At 37.6% G+C, this 16,827-nt stretch overlaps 2 protein-coding genes across 2 annotated transcripts in view; both read right to left on the bottom strand.

The window, feature by feature from the left end:
• LOC134792711 (CD63 antigen-like) overlaps nt 1-16,827 on the bottom strand; it is a 57,394-nt gene that overhangs the window by 32,355 nt on the left and 8,212 nt on the right. The window lies entirely within an intron of this gene.
• On the bottom strand, nt 8,355-12,148 carry LOC134792723 (uncharacterized). The gene is made up of 5 exons (XM_063764023.1): nt 12,048-12,148; nt 11,538-11,600; nt 11,397-11,456; nt 9,118-9,214; nt 8,355-8,769 (listed from the first exon to the last, which is right to left on the bottom strand). Exons 1-5 carry the CDS (start codon nt 12,125-12,127, stop codon nt 8,515-8,517), a joined length of 555 nt encoding a protein of 184 aa, XP_063620093.1. The 5' UTR covers nt 12,128-12,148; the 3' UTR covers nt 8,355-8,514.

Here is a 16,827-nt window from a genome sequence, read left to right as displayed (position 1 = left end):
TGTCCTACATGTTTCTTGTAGGAAATTTTATGTTTATTATTTATGTATAAGATTTTTTTTGCTATGAGTCATACTTTTCAAATTATTAACGAAAAAATAAAAACAAGGAACCTTAGAATTTAATATAATTAACTTTCTCTCTTTATTATCTTTTTAAATATTGATCCCTGCTAAAAGTGTACTGAATCTTTTTTGTACAAAATTTTGTGTAGATTATTAACGTTTAACAAGATTTTTTAATATTGGCCACCATTTACGAGTTATTTACGAAAAACTAAAAAAAGGGACCTTCACCTCCCCCCCCCCCCCCCCTCACCCCTACACCCTCAGCACACCCACTAAGCTCGAGGACATTAAGTATGGTTATCTGGACACCACAAGGTATAACTGTGCCAATTTTCAAAATTATACGAATTATTTCCGCAGATTTTTTTTATTTTCTTGAGCTATTAACAAACTCGAATGTCGAAGTAGAAGTGTTTTTTGTCATTACAATCTTTAAATGCTTGACTTTTACTCGTCAATTCAAAATTAGAAAAATAGTAAGTATTACAGTTAGAGTTATAAATTGTTATAATTCTTTCTTGTGAAGACAGCTAATTTTATGTACTTATTGGAGCTATGCATAACTCAATAGTCCCACAAATTATCTTAGCTTTGCTAGTATTCTTCCTTATTTTCACTACCTACTTGCCCGAAATTGACTGCTAGAGTTAGACCAAGTCTGCAACGATTTTGATAGCATAGGCAGTGCAAGTGTTATTCATAATTTCATAGAAGATTGACGTTTAAAATAACACTTGCACTGCGTGTGCAATCAAAATCGTTGCAGATTTTTCTTGGTCTAGCTCTATTACATTTTTAATGTCTATTAGTACAAGTACTATTTTTTGTCTCATAATAATTTGGTATCATTTGATTAGATTCTCAGTTTGTCGCGGTATACACTTATATTGTATATAATTAATAATTATTTACACTCACCGTCTTACCTACCATTTTTAATTTCATTAAGTACTCATCAAAATTCGAATTTGCTAATAAATCTTATTCAATATTAATTGCCGGAAAAAATCCCGGAACTGACAATTCAGAATACCGATGTCGTCAGAATAAGGACGTAGACGTGCTGCGCGGGAATGGTGCGGTGCGCCGCGCGGGGCGCCCGCCTGCCCGTTCTACCACGCGTCTGCTTCACCCCCTTGAAAACGTAAAACTCGAGTATAAGAGCGCCTTAAGAAAAGGTAATAGGGTAGATATTTGCTGAGAGGGTCGAATGGATTTACCCGAGTTTGAAGTTAAGCGACACATTTATTCTGTGGTTTAGCTATAAAATCGATATACACCTACTTTTTTCATAAAAAATGGTATTCCTGTGTTTATAGCTCTTAAACCATATTTTTTTCTGCAAACAATGTTTAGGTGACTTATAATACATTTCATTTCATAATTTCCACATATTTGGTCAAATTTGGATTTTTTTGATATCAGTGTATGCCTTGAGATGTCATCTTTAATGTTGTGGTACATTTCTTTAACGTCCGACTTTTGGTTTGGTTATAAAATCCAAATAATCGAATATTTTTTTACCTCATTTTGTTTATTTTGTAAATAGCTCTTAAACTGTTGTATATTTTGGTACACACTGTATAAATGAAGTATAGAATATTTCATTAGCTTTCATTTAATACCCCACACGTGTATGTGCCATGCATAGTTTGGGTGCAATATGCAATATTCGCAACGAGACGGGAGTCATTTTGATGATATCATTCCGCTGAAGGCCTGAAGTAGATGGCCGGCGCCGCTGTCTCCCGGCAGTTTTGGAGACCCAATACCATGCGCAACAACATACTAAAAGTTGGTAGCGGTTTCCGGATCTGAGCTATCTCTTCGACTGTTTCCCATAAGGCATAGTACTTTAAAGAGAGTCCTCGTGCAATGTGAACAGCCAGCGATCAACTATTAATATACCTATCTATCTCTTTTACCGACACGGAATCTCTATCTTATCGCTTACGGGTCATTTTATTTAAAGTTGTCCCCTACACTTTTTTTTTAATATGGGAAATTTTATGTTATTTCTACTCAGAATCACGAGCTCTTTCTATCCTAATAGAAGAAAAAAAGTGTGCCAAGGTTTTTATTTCCATTCCGGTACCATTTTTCATAGACTTTGTATGGCAGTCACGGAATGTAAAGATCGAAAATTTTATGGGAATTTCAGGACACTTTTTTTCTCCTATTAGGATCAAAAAAAGCTCATGATTCTGAGTAGAAATAACATAAAAAATCCCAAATATGAAAAAGAAAGTGTATGGGACAACTTTAAATAAAATGGCCCTTACACGTCCTTGAACTAGTGCATATCCATCCATACTAATATTATAAAGGCGAAAGTGTGGCTGTCTGTCTGTCTGTTACCTCTTCACGCTTAAGCCGCTGAACCGATTTATTTGAAATTTGGTATAGAGATTGTTTGAGTCCCGAGGAAGGACATAGGATAGTTTTTATTTCAGAAATCATCCCTTAAAGGGGTGGTGTTTTGTATGGGGACTTAACACCAACTGCACAACAAACTTTGTCAATAGGAACTGTCCCGCCCGCGCGGTGTAGTACCGGCGCTGGTGCACGATTTAGTTGGGTATAGAATAGGGTTTACTAACGAATGGGCCAAAAACGTTTCCCAAAGTATCACATCCCAAACTATGTTTCCCAAATTATCATTTCCCAAAAAAATGTTTGGCAAAACAACTTATCGCAATTTTTCAGTTAGCAATAGTCTTTTTTGGCAAGTTATTGTTTAGCAAATAATTACTTGGACAAGTTTCATTTTACCAAGTATTATTTAGTCAAATAAGCATAACATTGCATGGCATACAGTTTACATACCAATAGATATTTTTATTTTTGTTTTATTTGAAATACTTAATCCCGACCTTGGTATTTTTATCATTTTGGTTATGTTTTACGCATAGGGGGAAGCGGGGCAGATAGGCACAAGGGGCAGTTTTGAACACCCACACTAATTCCTTAACTAAAAATTTATGTTCACCTTCTGCAACACTAAAACGTGGCTTTGTATGTGTGATTGAGGTACCAGCTTCGGCACATCTCTCCTGCCAGCCGTTGCCGCTTAGTGCGTGAAAACGTGTTTCCGCGGTCGCATAGTAAATAAATTATGATTTTTTTATCGAGTTGTGGTGCGAAATTTTAGACTTTACCGGATGAACATCATAATGAGCGCTTAGTACGTTTATTCAGTAATAGAGTAAGCTTATTATTTTAATAGTATATTTTTAATAAATTATTTTTCATTTATTTGACCATTGGGGTACTTTGGTACAATAAAGATTGGGGCAGTTTTGAACATGTCAAAGTGCCCCTCTAGTGTATCTAAGTGCCCCTGCCAGTTTTTTTGTTGTGAAATTTTTTTTTACTGAATAGTGCGAACGTACAAAGAGAAAAAAAAATGACAAAGAAAAGTTAAAACAACCAAAGTAGCTTTTTGTGAAAAACTGACACTGATTTCATTTTTTTGTAGTTTTAGTGCACCTGCTTAATAACTGGTTGTCAGCACTTTTTATTTTACTTCGTGTAAAAAAACGCCGAAATAACTATATACCAACATGACAAACATAATTAACTTTAACTTACGAATGTAACATATTGAATATAAAATAACTTATTAAAACAAACTAAAACTACAAAGAAATTAAAATTAAAACTAAAATAAAAGAAACTTACCTATAAAATAAAAACCTAATTATAAAAAGAATACCCCCTCTAGCAGGTCCGCCTGTGGCATGGTACCCATTACGCTGGCGGCGTTTCCTCGCTGAACCGCCAGGGCGATTCGTTGCGAGAAATACGCGCCAGCTCTGGGGTCCCCTGTGGCGTCAATCAGCCGCCCCGACAGGGCCCTCACAAAGGCCTGCATGTCGGCTGACCAAGGGCCCAGTGTCTCTACCGCGAGCGCCGCAAACTCGTAGTCCTTAAGTAAGGACGAATATTTGCGGCGCTTGAGAACCTGGGCCTGGTCAGCCGCGCCGCCGGCCTGGGTGCGGGTCGCCTGGATATGGGACTGTGCGAAGGTATCTACGCACGTTGCGTCCCACACCAGGGCCCTACCTAGTTTCCACGGCACCAATGTGGCCCCGTCGGGGCGCCTGCCATCGTCCCTCGCCATGCCCGCGGGTTCGAGAATCGCAGGCACAGACGCGGTGGCAAGCGACCGACGGACCAAATCATTGATGGTACCGTGGCGAAATAGGCGGCCGGCGCTTTTGGGGCATGAAAGGCCATGTCGGCCCAGCTGATCGACGTTTTTGCCACAGGCGCAAGTGTGAGGGACACATATTTTGGACCCAAGCCTTAAGCATATAGCTATTCTCAAGTTACTTGGGTCAAAAACGGTGCCTATTTGACGGGAAGGGAGTGCTCGTAGCCAATGGCCCGACTCGGGGGCTGATACGGCTAGAATTCGGGCACGTTCGAAGTCGTCCGGACTATCCTGAAGAAGTGTGGTATGAGCTGCTTTTAAGGGAGGGGAGTCCCAAGCCCGCTGAATGTGAAGGGCGACTGGGATGTCCTCACCCGGACACGACTCACACCAGGCCTCCCTGGCCTCACTTAGATTCGCTATCTCATCGTCAGGTATCTGAGGAAGGTTTAAAATAATACCGACGAGAGATAGCGAGCCGTATACTGAGGACAGGAACGCGGGTAGAGCCAAACTGGCCGAAGTGCGAACGCCCAGTCCACCCAGCCTTATGGGTAGAACCGCTTGGGTCCATGAACTATTGTCGAGATGAATGTTCAGTGTTTTGGAAAGGCTTGCCTGAAGGGAGGAGTCTATGGAAGACAGGATGGACGGAAATTTCCAAATTGGGCAACTGCGGAGTAAATACATAAATTTGGGTGTAAATAAGCAAAAACGAATGATGAAAAGAGCCATATGGGGATTTATTTTAAATAGGAGGTCTGATGTATTATTGAATAAATTTAATTTACAGTTAATGACGGGTGCGATTGATTCGTCAAAAATTGGTGAGCCTAAAAGGGTGAGGGATGTTTTTGAATGAATGGAAATATTAGGTAAAACTGCGTTAAAATTTGTTAGTATATCTATTTTTGTATTCAATGGAACGTGATCTGGAATAAAAATTTCGCATTTAGTGAAATTTAATGCAAGCCCGATTTTCGAAAATTTATCTATGATAGATTGTATATCTTGTAGTACGGTTAGTGCGTCTCCGCCAAGGGAGCCGTCATCTAAGTACCAACAATTGAATTTTGAATTTAGACTAGAGATGATGGGGTGAATGACCAAACTAAAAATGGCAGGCCCAAGCGGATCTCCCTGTTGGCAGCCCATACTTGACAAGATAATATCATTTCCAAAAAGTAATTTTGAAGGTGCTCCGTAGCATTGCCAAATGTATTTGTAAAGTTCTGGTAGCTCTTTTTTTACTTCTGCTAACAGAGCACCGCGGTCGACCGAATTAAATGCATTTTTGACATAACTGTAGTATGTTCTAATAGCACCGCACTTAATAGACGTTTTGTAATGTTTAAAAAGTTTACTACTGGTCAGCTAACTGAGTTGATCTGTAAAGTGTGCTCTGCGGGGCAGTTTGAAACACTTACGGGGCACTTTGATTCACGTGCCAAAGTACCCCAAAACGATGTATCAAAGTGTCCCATGTAATGTATCAAAGTGTTTAGAGTTCATTTTGAGGCCTAAAATCGATTTCAAAAAAAGGTGTACCAAGCTGCCCCGCTTCCCCCTACGGATGTGATTAGTTGAACCATAAACATTATAATTTTTAAGAAAAAAAATACCGATTTCTATGGGGGCCGGTGAAAGATTATTGTAGATGGTGCACTATGTAGAAAAGGAGGTAAAACCACCCACTTTTCTAGTAGCATTTCGTTTCTGTAAGGGTCTTAGTTCTAGCCTAACCTAACCCACTTCTCTGATAGCAGTTCGGTTCTGTGAGGATCGCAGTTCGAACCTAAACAAACCCACTTTTCTAGTAGCATTTCGTTTCTGTAAACCTAACCTAACCCACTTAACGGCTTTTTTGGAATATAATATTAGCCAATAAAAATCGTAATTAAATAATTTTTTATCCTAACAACATTTGACAAAGTAAAATCATGCCAAGTGATAATTTGACCAAATAAATTATATGCGAAGTGTAACTTTGCTAAAGGTTCCTTTGGGAAATGAAACTATTGCGATAAGTTTGTTGGGAAGTGAAATTTGGCAAAAGGTATTTGGCCCAAACGTAAGTACACCATAGAATAGAGATAGTTTGACTCCCGTGGAACGACAAAGGGTTATTTTCATTCAAGAAATCACCCTTTAACTGATTGAATAAAATAATAGCTACCTACCTAAATTAAGGCCGTTCCCGTACCCAAATGAAATCTACAATCGAGCCTCCCCTCACGCCACCCGTCCCGCCCCTAGATACAATGACGATACAACAGCGCCACGCAAGAAGTAGCGACTTAAATGACACTGATTTGTAAAACGTATTACTAAATACTGAAAAAAAGCATGCTGCATCTCATAGATGGCGTTAAAGTTAAATTGGAAAAATAAATGAAACATAGTGCAAATTAAATATTCATTTTAATGAAGTCAACTCTTATTTCAATAATATTTAATTATAAGGGTAAATACAGTTTATATTTAAACAAATTAATGACTGCAAGTTTTCTATAATATCATTATTTATTAGGTATACTGTGCAGGTATATCATCGATATTTATTAAAAAAAAACCGGGCAAGTGCGAGTCGGACTCGCGCACGAAGGGTTCCGTACCATAATGCAAAAAAAAAAACAAAAAAAAAGCAAAAAAAAAAACGGTCACCCATCCAAATACTGACCACTCCCGACGTTGCTTAACTTTGGTCAAAAATCACGTTTGTTGTATGGGAGCCCCATTTAAATCTTTATTTTATTCTGTTTTTAGTATTTGTTGTTATAGCGGCAACAGAAATACATCATCTGTGAAAATTTCAACTGTCTAGCTATCACGGTTCGTGAGATACAGCCTGGTGACAGACGGACGGACGGACGGACGGACGGACGGACAGCGAAGTCTTAGTAATAGGGTCCCGTTTTACTCTTTGGGTACGGAACCCTAATTAGGGCATACCGGTACAAGTGCGAAAAATAGGTAATTCGCACATGTATCATACAACGTTTTACAGTACATAATATGGCCCTTTAAATTTTCGACATAGTTACGTAATGTGCTAATTATCGCACTAATGCGGTAAAGTAGCACCATATTGTAATAGTACTTACCTACATTACGTTTACAAGTGCGGCAAATAGGAAAATCGAAACGAGTGGCGATAAATTCGAAGACGACCGAAGGGAGTGTTTTGAATCGACACGAGTTGCGAATTACCTATTGGCACATGTATCGTACAACGTTTTACAGTACCTACAGTCCTACATACTAGGGTTTGCTCCCGGGAAATACCGGTACCGAAAGTACCGGGAATTCCCGGGATTTAGAGCCAAGCAAAGAACCGGGATTTCAAAATTAAATTCCCGGTACTTTCGGGATTTTCGGGACTAATATTTCCGGTACAATATTTGACTGTTTTCTGTTACTTAGCATGAAATATCATGTTTTTTAAAGAAATACATTATATAAATCCATTGCTGACGCTAATACTTTTACGACTGACCATATATTAAAGCAAAACAAAAATAGTCAATGGGTTTGACAATGCCAACAAAATAAAATAGCTTATTTTGAAACTATACGAGTGTTTCTACGATAAATAATTTTATACGAATAATTAGTTAGTTGTATACTAAATACGAGCAAAAACTAGAGAGAATTGTGTTATTAATAAAATATTTCTTTTAATTCGAATACGGTATAAGAAACTCTTATTGATAATCTGAATGACATTTTAAAATGAATTAAAATATTATAGTGACATGTCCTCTCCTTGGTAAATTCTTAATTCTGGCTGCAACAACTTCTTGATCCTTCCTATTGATAATTTTATACAAAATTTCGTAAACGTAGCTCTAACAGTTATTCATAAATTAACGTTTTAAAACCGGCATTTTTGTGCCTGACTGACTAATAGATCAAAAACCTAACCCACTTCGAGCTGACCTAGAAACTTGAAATTTGGCACTAAGGAATGCAAATCGGTTATTTTTTGTATGGAAATAACCGCGGTTTCGGTTAATAACCGATTATTTCCATACAAAAAATAACCGATTTGCATTCCCTATTTGGCACCAACGTAGACTATTAGGAGTTTATAGAGGGAACAATCTAAAAAATGAAAATTATTGATAATTTGATGAAGAAAAACATATATACTTATCGATAATAGATGACTAATTTTCATTTATGGTATCAATCGATCAGGTTTGTCTTTAGGATCAAAAGTCTATATGGGATCCATTGCATTAAAGGAATACAAAAGTCAGAAATGATAGTCAAAGTCCGACAGTCGTACTTCACTCGCGAAACGCCCCGAACAAAACGATATGTGACCGTGACGTCAAGGTCACAAAGAGTCCATCTTGAAGTATGAACAAAACAAGAAAATTGCGATTTTGTCGGTGAAATATTGCGTTTATGTATATAGTTTCCATACAATCTTTTATTGGATAAAATGCGAGGAATCCAATCGAATGGTAACTAACTGCGACAATTCTTCGACCGACGGTTTTGTCAGGAAGCTCTTCTTCCACATTGAACGATATTTGTAACTGAAAATAAAATATATTGTATGTGTTAGCATTTACAATTTGTCACATCATGTACAGTCGACGTCAAAGATATGTACCTATTGCAGCATACTCCTTTGTAATAAGGTGAAAAATGTATACATATATTTGACGTCGACTGTACATATAAAGCACCGGTGGTAAAGAACCAACGAGAGAAATAAAAGTAAGACCCTGTATAATGACTACGAATCGTGTGATAAATCAATTTACGATGGAATTCTGGCACACGAAGTTGAAACAATGTTATTCTAGCTAGGTAGTTAGTACAAAAGGTAAAATTGTTCTCTGCTCTACAATCAATAAGCATAATTAGCATGAATCACCTACCTCATGGGTATCTTCTTCCTCTAATATACTAGGAACCCGATAAGTGTCATCCACCTGTGCAATGCGTGGGTTCAAAATGTTTGAGCCGGTCGCCTCACTGTCAAAACCAAAATTAAATAAATGTATGATGTTTTACAGCACATTTGGACTTTACCGCACTAGTGCGATAATGCACACACACATTACGTAACTATGTCAAATATTTAAAGGGCTAGTAGTAGTAGTAAACTCTTTATTGTACAAAAAGACATATTAAAAATAACATACAATTAGCAAGAAGTACAAAGGCGAACTTATCCCTTTGAGGGATCTCTTCCAGTTAACCTATAGGGCTATATGTACTGTAAAACGTTGTACGATACATGTGAGAATAGGTAATACGCAACTCATGTCAACTATTTTTCGCACTATTTTTTATCATCAAGTGATGATGAACAATAACAGCCACATTTTGCCTCTCATTAAGCATCCGGACAAATCTGTCGGTCGAAGAATTGTAGCAGCCAGTCATTTCTTTACAACATCACTCAATTTATAAATTAGTCCATTACTATTTCATAAATTGATCATGGACCCGCGAAACGCAGCATTCCAGAAATGCAGTTATTTCGAAAAGTGAGACAGACTAATTTCAAAATTTTTATGTAGGTACCTATATTATAACAAGTGATGACAATGGAGAAAACTACTTGAAAGTAAATAAACCATTGTGCTGGTTACAGGTACAGTCGGCGTCAAATACTTTGTAGCAACAAAGTAGCCAAATAGTAACATCTAGCAAGTAACATAATAAAATTGCGGTTTATGACGTAAGTGTTAAAAAAACTGCTTACTAGATCTCGTTCAAACCAATTTTCGGTGGAAGTTTGCATGGTAATGTACATCATATATAAATATATTTTTTTTTATCATTCTCTTATTTTAGAAGTTAATGGACACACATTTTACCACTTTGGAGGTGGTCTCTCCCGCAAACTATTGAGTTTAGAAAAAAATGATATCAAAAACCTCAATATATTTTTTGAAGACCTATCCATAAATACCCCACACGTATGGGATTGATGCAAAAAAAAATTTTGAGTTTCAGTTCTAAGTATGGGGAACCCCCAAAATGTATTGTTTTTTTCTATTTTTGTTGAAAAATCCAAGTTTCAACAGTACCTATAGTTCTTATAGTTTCAGAAAAAAGTGGCTGTATATACGGACGGACAGACAGACAGACAGACATGACGAATCCTTAAGGGTTCCGTTTTTTGCCATTTGGCTACAGAACCCTAAAAATGCTCTATCACAGGTAAATGAGAAATTGAAAATGGAAATAATTGCCCAGGATTATTAGTTTTATTAAAATAAAAAATCGGTCAACACGCTCAAGAAAAGGAAATCATTTACTATTGTGTAGGGTAGGTATAATATAAAATAACTACCAGTTCATTAAAAAATACGTAAAAGAATAACGAAAGTACGGACAATCGGTAAATCCCGGGATTTTAATTTCCGGGACTTACTCAGGCAACCCTATTACATTCTATCAGTGTACATTTTTAGGGTTCCGTACCCAAAGGGTAAAAACGGGACCCTATTACTAAGACTTCGCTGTCCGTCCGTCCGTCTGTCCGTCTGTCATCAGGCTGTATCTCATGAACCGTGGTAGCTAGACAGTTTAAAATTTCACAGATGATTGAATTTCTATCGCCGCTATAACAACAAATACTAAAAACAGAATAAAATGCAACAAACGTGATTTTTGCCGTTTTTTGCATAATGGTACGGAACCCTGCGTGTGCAAAACCAACTTGCACTTGGCCGGTTTTTTTAAATTAAGTACCTCTTGGAGAATATCAAATAACTGATGAGGGCAATGTATCTCGTACGATATTATTGATTGGCGACATTTTATTTAGTTTTCGGCGAACATTTGCTAAGTAGGTAGTACTAATACTACTAATAGCCATCTAGGAAAATAAGTACAAAATATGTCCAAATAATTGAGAATATCAATTCAATTCATAAAAAGATATAAGCATCTGCACTGATAGGAAAACAGTAGGTATCTAAATCTAACTAAGGTCTATTTGTACGCCGCCGCTGTGAGTACTTGAGTAGGTAGGTATTTGTGACGTTATCTATGAAAAGGGACCTTATTGTCGATGGCGCTTCCGCCATTATTAACGATGCTCTGATATAAATACCACGCCGTGCGACGCAGTGCGTCGTAAGCGCCATAGACAATAAGGTCCCTTTTCATAGATAATGCCACAATTAGAATTAGAACTTACTCGTTACTTTGAATGTCAGTGGTTGATGAAATCGGAGATTCCATTTCCATATTTTGCAGTCTGTAAATAAAGATAAATTGTAGTAGTGTATTGTGTTACGTAGGTAGGGCTAAAAAGCACAAGTCAAATAATTATACTCACTCGATGTAGTCTAAAGATATAGTATCATGTTCGGCTGTGAAATTATCCAATTTTCTTCTTTTCCTAGAAAGACAAAAAAGTAAAAAGTTTAGACGCATGACAAATCACGAGCTGAGGTTCGAACCCTCGATAGGTGGATGGATTGCTAAAAGAACGCTTTATGCGTCTAATTGTGTGCGTTACATGTATCACTGTGTGCTCGTATTTATAGGAAGGCCCACTACACCGCAACCGCGTAACTACGACTCACGACGCACACATAGACGGCAATGTTTTCTGTCTTTGCCGTGCAAGGCGCTAGTGCCGCGTGGTGTAAACGTCGCGAATCGCAATATCCTTTTAAGCTATTTAGATGATGAATTGATGACAATGTTTACCGGTAGATGGAGCGATTATTAAATTCTAGAATGTTTTAAGTTATATGGATTACTAATTAGTACGATCAAGTATATATTAAATTAAGTAATAATTACGTATTTCACTGTGTAATAAATATACATTTTTACTTACGTTAGTTCCATTGTTTGTTGGAATCTTCCGAGTTGTCTTTTTCGAGATGTCTTCTTTTTATTCAATTGCTTGTTACCCATTATAACTTAAAGGTTTTGGTGCACACACTAGGACACACAACACAGCACAGTTTTTATAAGTAAATCTTATATTTGTTTTGGGGACACCTAGTACAGGTCCGTCTGGCACGAGCGCTCAGCCATCACTGTCTCATTTCGAAAGACGGACGGAGATAGAGCATGCAGGCCGGAGTTGATATTTTGTTACGATAGAATTAGTTGATGTTTATTTATTTTAAAAATATTGCCTCTAATTATCGTTTTTCTAAAGCTGTCAAATTACTGTTATACTTATGATTGATTTTTCTCCTTTTTTTGTTTCATAGTGTCACATAGTAAAGAAACGAGTAAAGTTGGAGTAAAAATTCGAATTGGAGGTTACTTTGGGAATAAATTGTATCGAGCGAAGTGTTATGAATCGTGTATCGAAAGCTGTGTTATTAAAGATAATATAATCAAGAATTATATTTATTTTTCCCACGTCTACAAGTATCACCGTTTCTTAGAAAAATAGGATAATTATTGGGGTATTTTTACATTTCTGGCTCAGGGAACGGCCTTAATAATTCCACGCTGACGAAGTCGCGGGCAAAAGCTAGTATATATATAACAGTAAGCTACAGAGATGAGCCACTGAAAATATCATTGATACACAATTAGACACCTAACCTATTTTTGTAAGGATATATTATTATCACTGCCAAAAGAAGGTTAAAGGTGCCCTCTAGCGTTCCGGGAGTGGGCAGTCAACGTGAAATATGTTCAAATGCTGGAAAGTGCAGGGGTCAAAATGTCCATACGGAACCGGCTGTCTATGTGGCAAAAAGTAGGTAGGTTAGGTTCGTTAGGTAGCTTCAGATGCCCGAAGGGCAAACCGCCGAGAAATAGGAGCCCCGCGAAGCGGGGCTCCGTCTAGTTACGTCTAGTTGCATAGACAGCCGGTTCCGTATGGACATTTTGACCCCTGCACTTTCCAGCGTTTGAACATTTTTTAACGTTGACTGCCCACTCCCGGAATGCCCTCTAGTAGTAGAAGGTATTGTCATACAATGAATGGTATTATAATTTTTTTTTTTCATATATATACTATGGACATTCCTCGATGGCATCAAGTTGCAACCGAAAAGCGATGATCACACGGCAAATCAAATCCTGAAGACTATAGCAGCCACGTCAAAGAAAGATATACCTATCTACCTACCTACCTACCTACCTATTAAAAAAAATGTTTATTCTTTCTCATTTGATATGTAAGAATGTATGTCAATAAGATGTTATTAGTTAAGACTGCGTCGACCGTCCAATGGCACCCTCATTGGGGCAATTATGATTTCTAAAAAATACAAGGCAATTAATTAAACTATCATATAAATGATCATATTAATATAATATGGGATCCTATTTGAAAGCAATTTTACAATAATGATCATACACGCCATATTTGTTAAAATTGTTGTTATTTAATTACCCTATGATTAAAAATTAAATTAAATTGATTTAAGACCAACAAAGGATCAATTTCGTCATTTTAATTTTAATCTTTCAACGAATGTTAGTAGGCATACACACAAATTTATTAACTAACTACATATTTACAGATGATGGTGTAATAACAACAATTTTGTGTGGTACTATACAGCACGTCCACGGATGATTTTATTATTTCTTTTGCGGTACATATTCATGAAAAGAAATGTACTTTTATGTACTTATGTTTTAAAAAAATGTACTCGCACGGTTTTGGCATAGCGACATACAGGTCGTGATCGTGCTGGGTAGATACTGCCTGGCACGACCACACTATATTTATGGTTAATTTAATGTCAAATGAATACAAAACAAATGTACTCAAATTGTACTATGTACAAGCAGATCAAAATGTGACAGTCATACTGCAAAAATCGCTGTCATGATTATAAAAGGTGAACCTAAGGGCTGATTTAGACGGCGCGCGAACTCGCATGCGACTTTCATTACATTTTTTTTGATCGGCTGGTGGCATCGTTTCCGCCATTATAAACGATGCTCCGATACAAATACAACGCTGCTCGTCGCAGTGCGGCGTAAACGCCATCGACAATAAGGTCCCTTTACATTGATGATCCCACATTTAGACATTATGCGCGCGCGAACTCTCATGAGATTTTAGTTATTTCAACCAGCCGATCAAAAAAAATGTAATGAAAGTCGCATGCGAGTTCGCGCGCCGTCTAAATCAACCCTTAGGTTCACCTTTTTAGAGCACCGTACAAAACTTTGTTCACGGTGCTCTTATTTAATCATGACAGCGATTTTTGCAGTATGACTGTCACATTTTGATGTGCTTGTACATAGTACAATTTGAGTACATTTGTTTTGTATTCATTTGACATTAAATTAACCATAAATATAGTGTGGTCGTGCCAGGCAGTATCTACCCAGCACGACCACGACCTGTATGTCGCTATGCCAAAACCGTGCGAGTACATTTTTTAAAAACATAAGTACATAAAAGTACATTTCTTTTCATGAATATGTACCGCAAAAGAAATAATTAAATCATCCGTGGACGTGCTGTATAGTACCACACACAATTTTAACAAATTTGGCGTGTATGATCATAATTGTAGGATTGCTATCAAATAGGGTTCCATATATATGATCATTTCTACGATCTCATTGCGGCCTTTGTATTAGAACAATAATAATCCAACCTAAATTTCGGGTCGACTATTGAGTCCAGGACTGCTGCCAAGAAACTTGATGTCCTAATATTTAAGGTGAGGCGGCACCAAGCATAGGTCCCTTCGTGCATGGAATACTGCTGCAACCTATGGGACGGTTCCGCCAAGTATCAGCTGGCAGCCCTGGACTCGATAGAGCGCCGGGCTCATATACTTTTTGGCGATGGCTGTCAAATCAAAGTTACAAAGTCTTGTTCATATCATCGCCGACGAGTTACATGTCTATCGGTGTTTCTAGGGAGTGCGCAAAAGAATTGCACGACCTGATCCCAGCTTTCCCTTTCCGGACGTCCAGGCGCGAGGAGCGAATGCACCCGTTCGTTGTTAATATTCCATTTGTCCGCACAAAACGATTTGCCTCATCTTTTTTGGTAAGGACGATTAAGGAATGGAATGCGCTTCCGTCATCTGTGTTTCCTGGGAAATTTGACCTCGGTCTCTTTAAAGCAAGAGTGAATAGGCTATTACTTACTGAGCCGGTAAGCTCCATCATCTTAGGCTCTGTTTTCACTTTCCATCAGGTGTGACTAGAGCCAATGCCCGTTCAGTTTATTATAAAAAATATATATACAAAGAGTACTATTGTATTATTTCAGTAGTTAGTGCCTTTGGGTATAGTGCGACATAAAATAGTAGAAATTAAATAAACTGGAACTATAAATATTCAATACTAAATTGTTGCCATGTTTAAGCATTTTACGTCAAAAAAGGGATAGTAACGTAGAAAGTGGCGCCCTCATTTATTTTCTACTGGTTTCTGTCGCACTGTAGTTTGAGGCAGGAAATAGCCAATATTACGCAAAACCCTGCGTAGAGGGCGTTACCGTCCGTGCATTACATGACATGCACCGTCAAACTATTTGTATTTGTGCATTACCTGTAATGCACGGACGTATCGGTCCATGTCAGTAGTGAAGGCGAGGGACAGTTAGTGTTAATAATAATAGCACAACCCAGGGCCTATCACTCTTGGCCATTCGATCGACAGAGAGGCAGACAACGAAATTTCGATTAACGCGTTTTGCGGTAGGCCATCTGTAAACATAGGTACTGTAAACAAATCACCTTGATGCATCAATATCATAGTGAAAATTGTGAAGAAACTCCGGGGGGTCAGGGCTTTGCACATAGCAAGACCGGGCCGGACCCGCACCGTGCCATTCCCGAGCCCTGCATGGTGATGACATAACGCTTTGCATAGAAAACGTGAGAGTCAGGATCGCGGGTGTACCTAAATAAAAATAAACAAAAAGCATACCATATTTTAGTACCTAATTTGTACTATTTGGTACCTCCTTTAAAAAAATTAGTACCTCACGGTATTAAAAGTTATTACCAAAAAACATTACACCCGCCATTCTGACAGTCAGAATGGCGGGTGTATTTTATTACGCAATGATCCCGCGATTATTGATAAATTCTATAAAAGCCAAATTTTAGTACCTTTTTAGTACTTTCATATTCAATTATAAATTGAGCCATTTTATTTGTGGTTTCCGAGTTTTACTCATTTTACACTTTACATTGCTATTAGTATTTTGCAGGCGCTTTAATTTTTCACCGTATCGATTTCGTTTTTAAGAAAAAACGCTACGCTAAAACTATTGTTATTACGCCAGGTTTTAGTACCTTTTACGTTTAATTTGTTACCGTTTCACGATTAATCTGTTAAGTTCAATTAACTATGAAAATTACGTCTTACAAATGGCCAGGCGCCATGTCATAGAATTCTTCGTATGAAAAAATTCGGCTCTTCATTGTGCTTGTAATTGTGTACCTAATACCTACTTTTAAGTATATGGTGATTAATGAAATAAAACCCGCAAATTATGTCTGTTTGTCGGTATATGACTTCTCGTCCCGTTGATGTCCTTTTTAGGGTTCCGTACCAAAAAAGTACAAAAGGAACCCTCATGGTGCGACTCTGTCCATCTGTCCGTCCGTATGTCACATCGCTAAATATATAGAGAACTACGGAAGCTATCGATTTAAAATTTG

The sequence above is a fragment of the Cydia splendana genome, chromosome 8, assembly GCF_910591565.1.
Source record: "Cydia splendana chromosome 8, ilCydSple1.2, whole genome shotgun sequence".
Taxonomy (NCBI): Eukaryota; Metazoa; Arthropoda; class Insecta; order Lepidoptera; family Tortricidae; genus Cydia; species Cydia splendana.
Note: the sequence above shows the minus strand (reverse complement) of the source record. Positions and strands in the feature narration are given on the sequence as shown.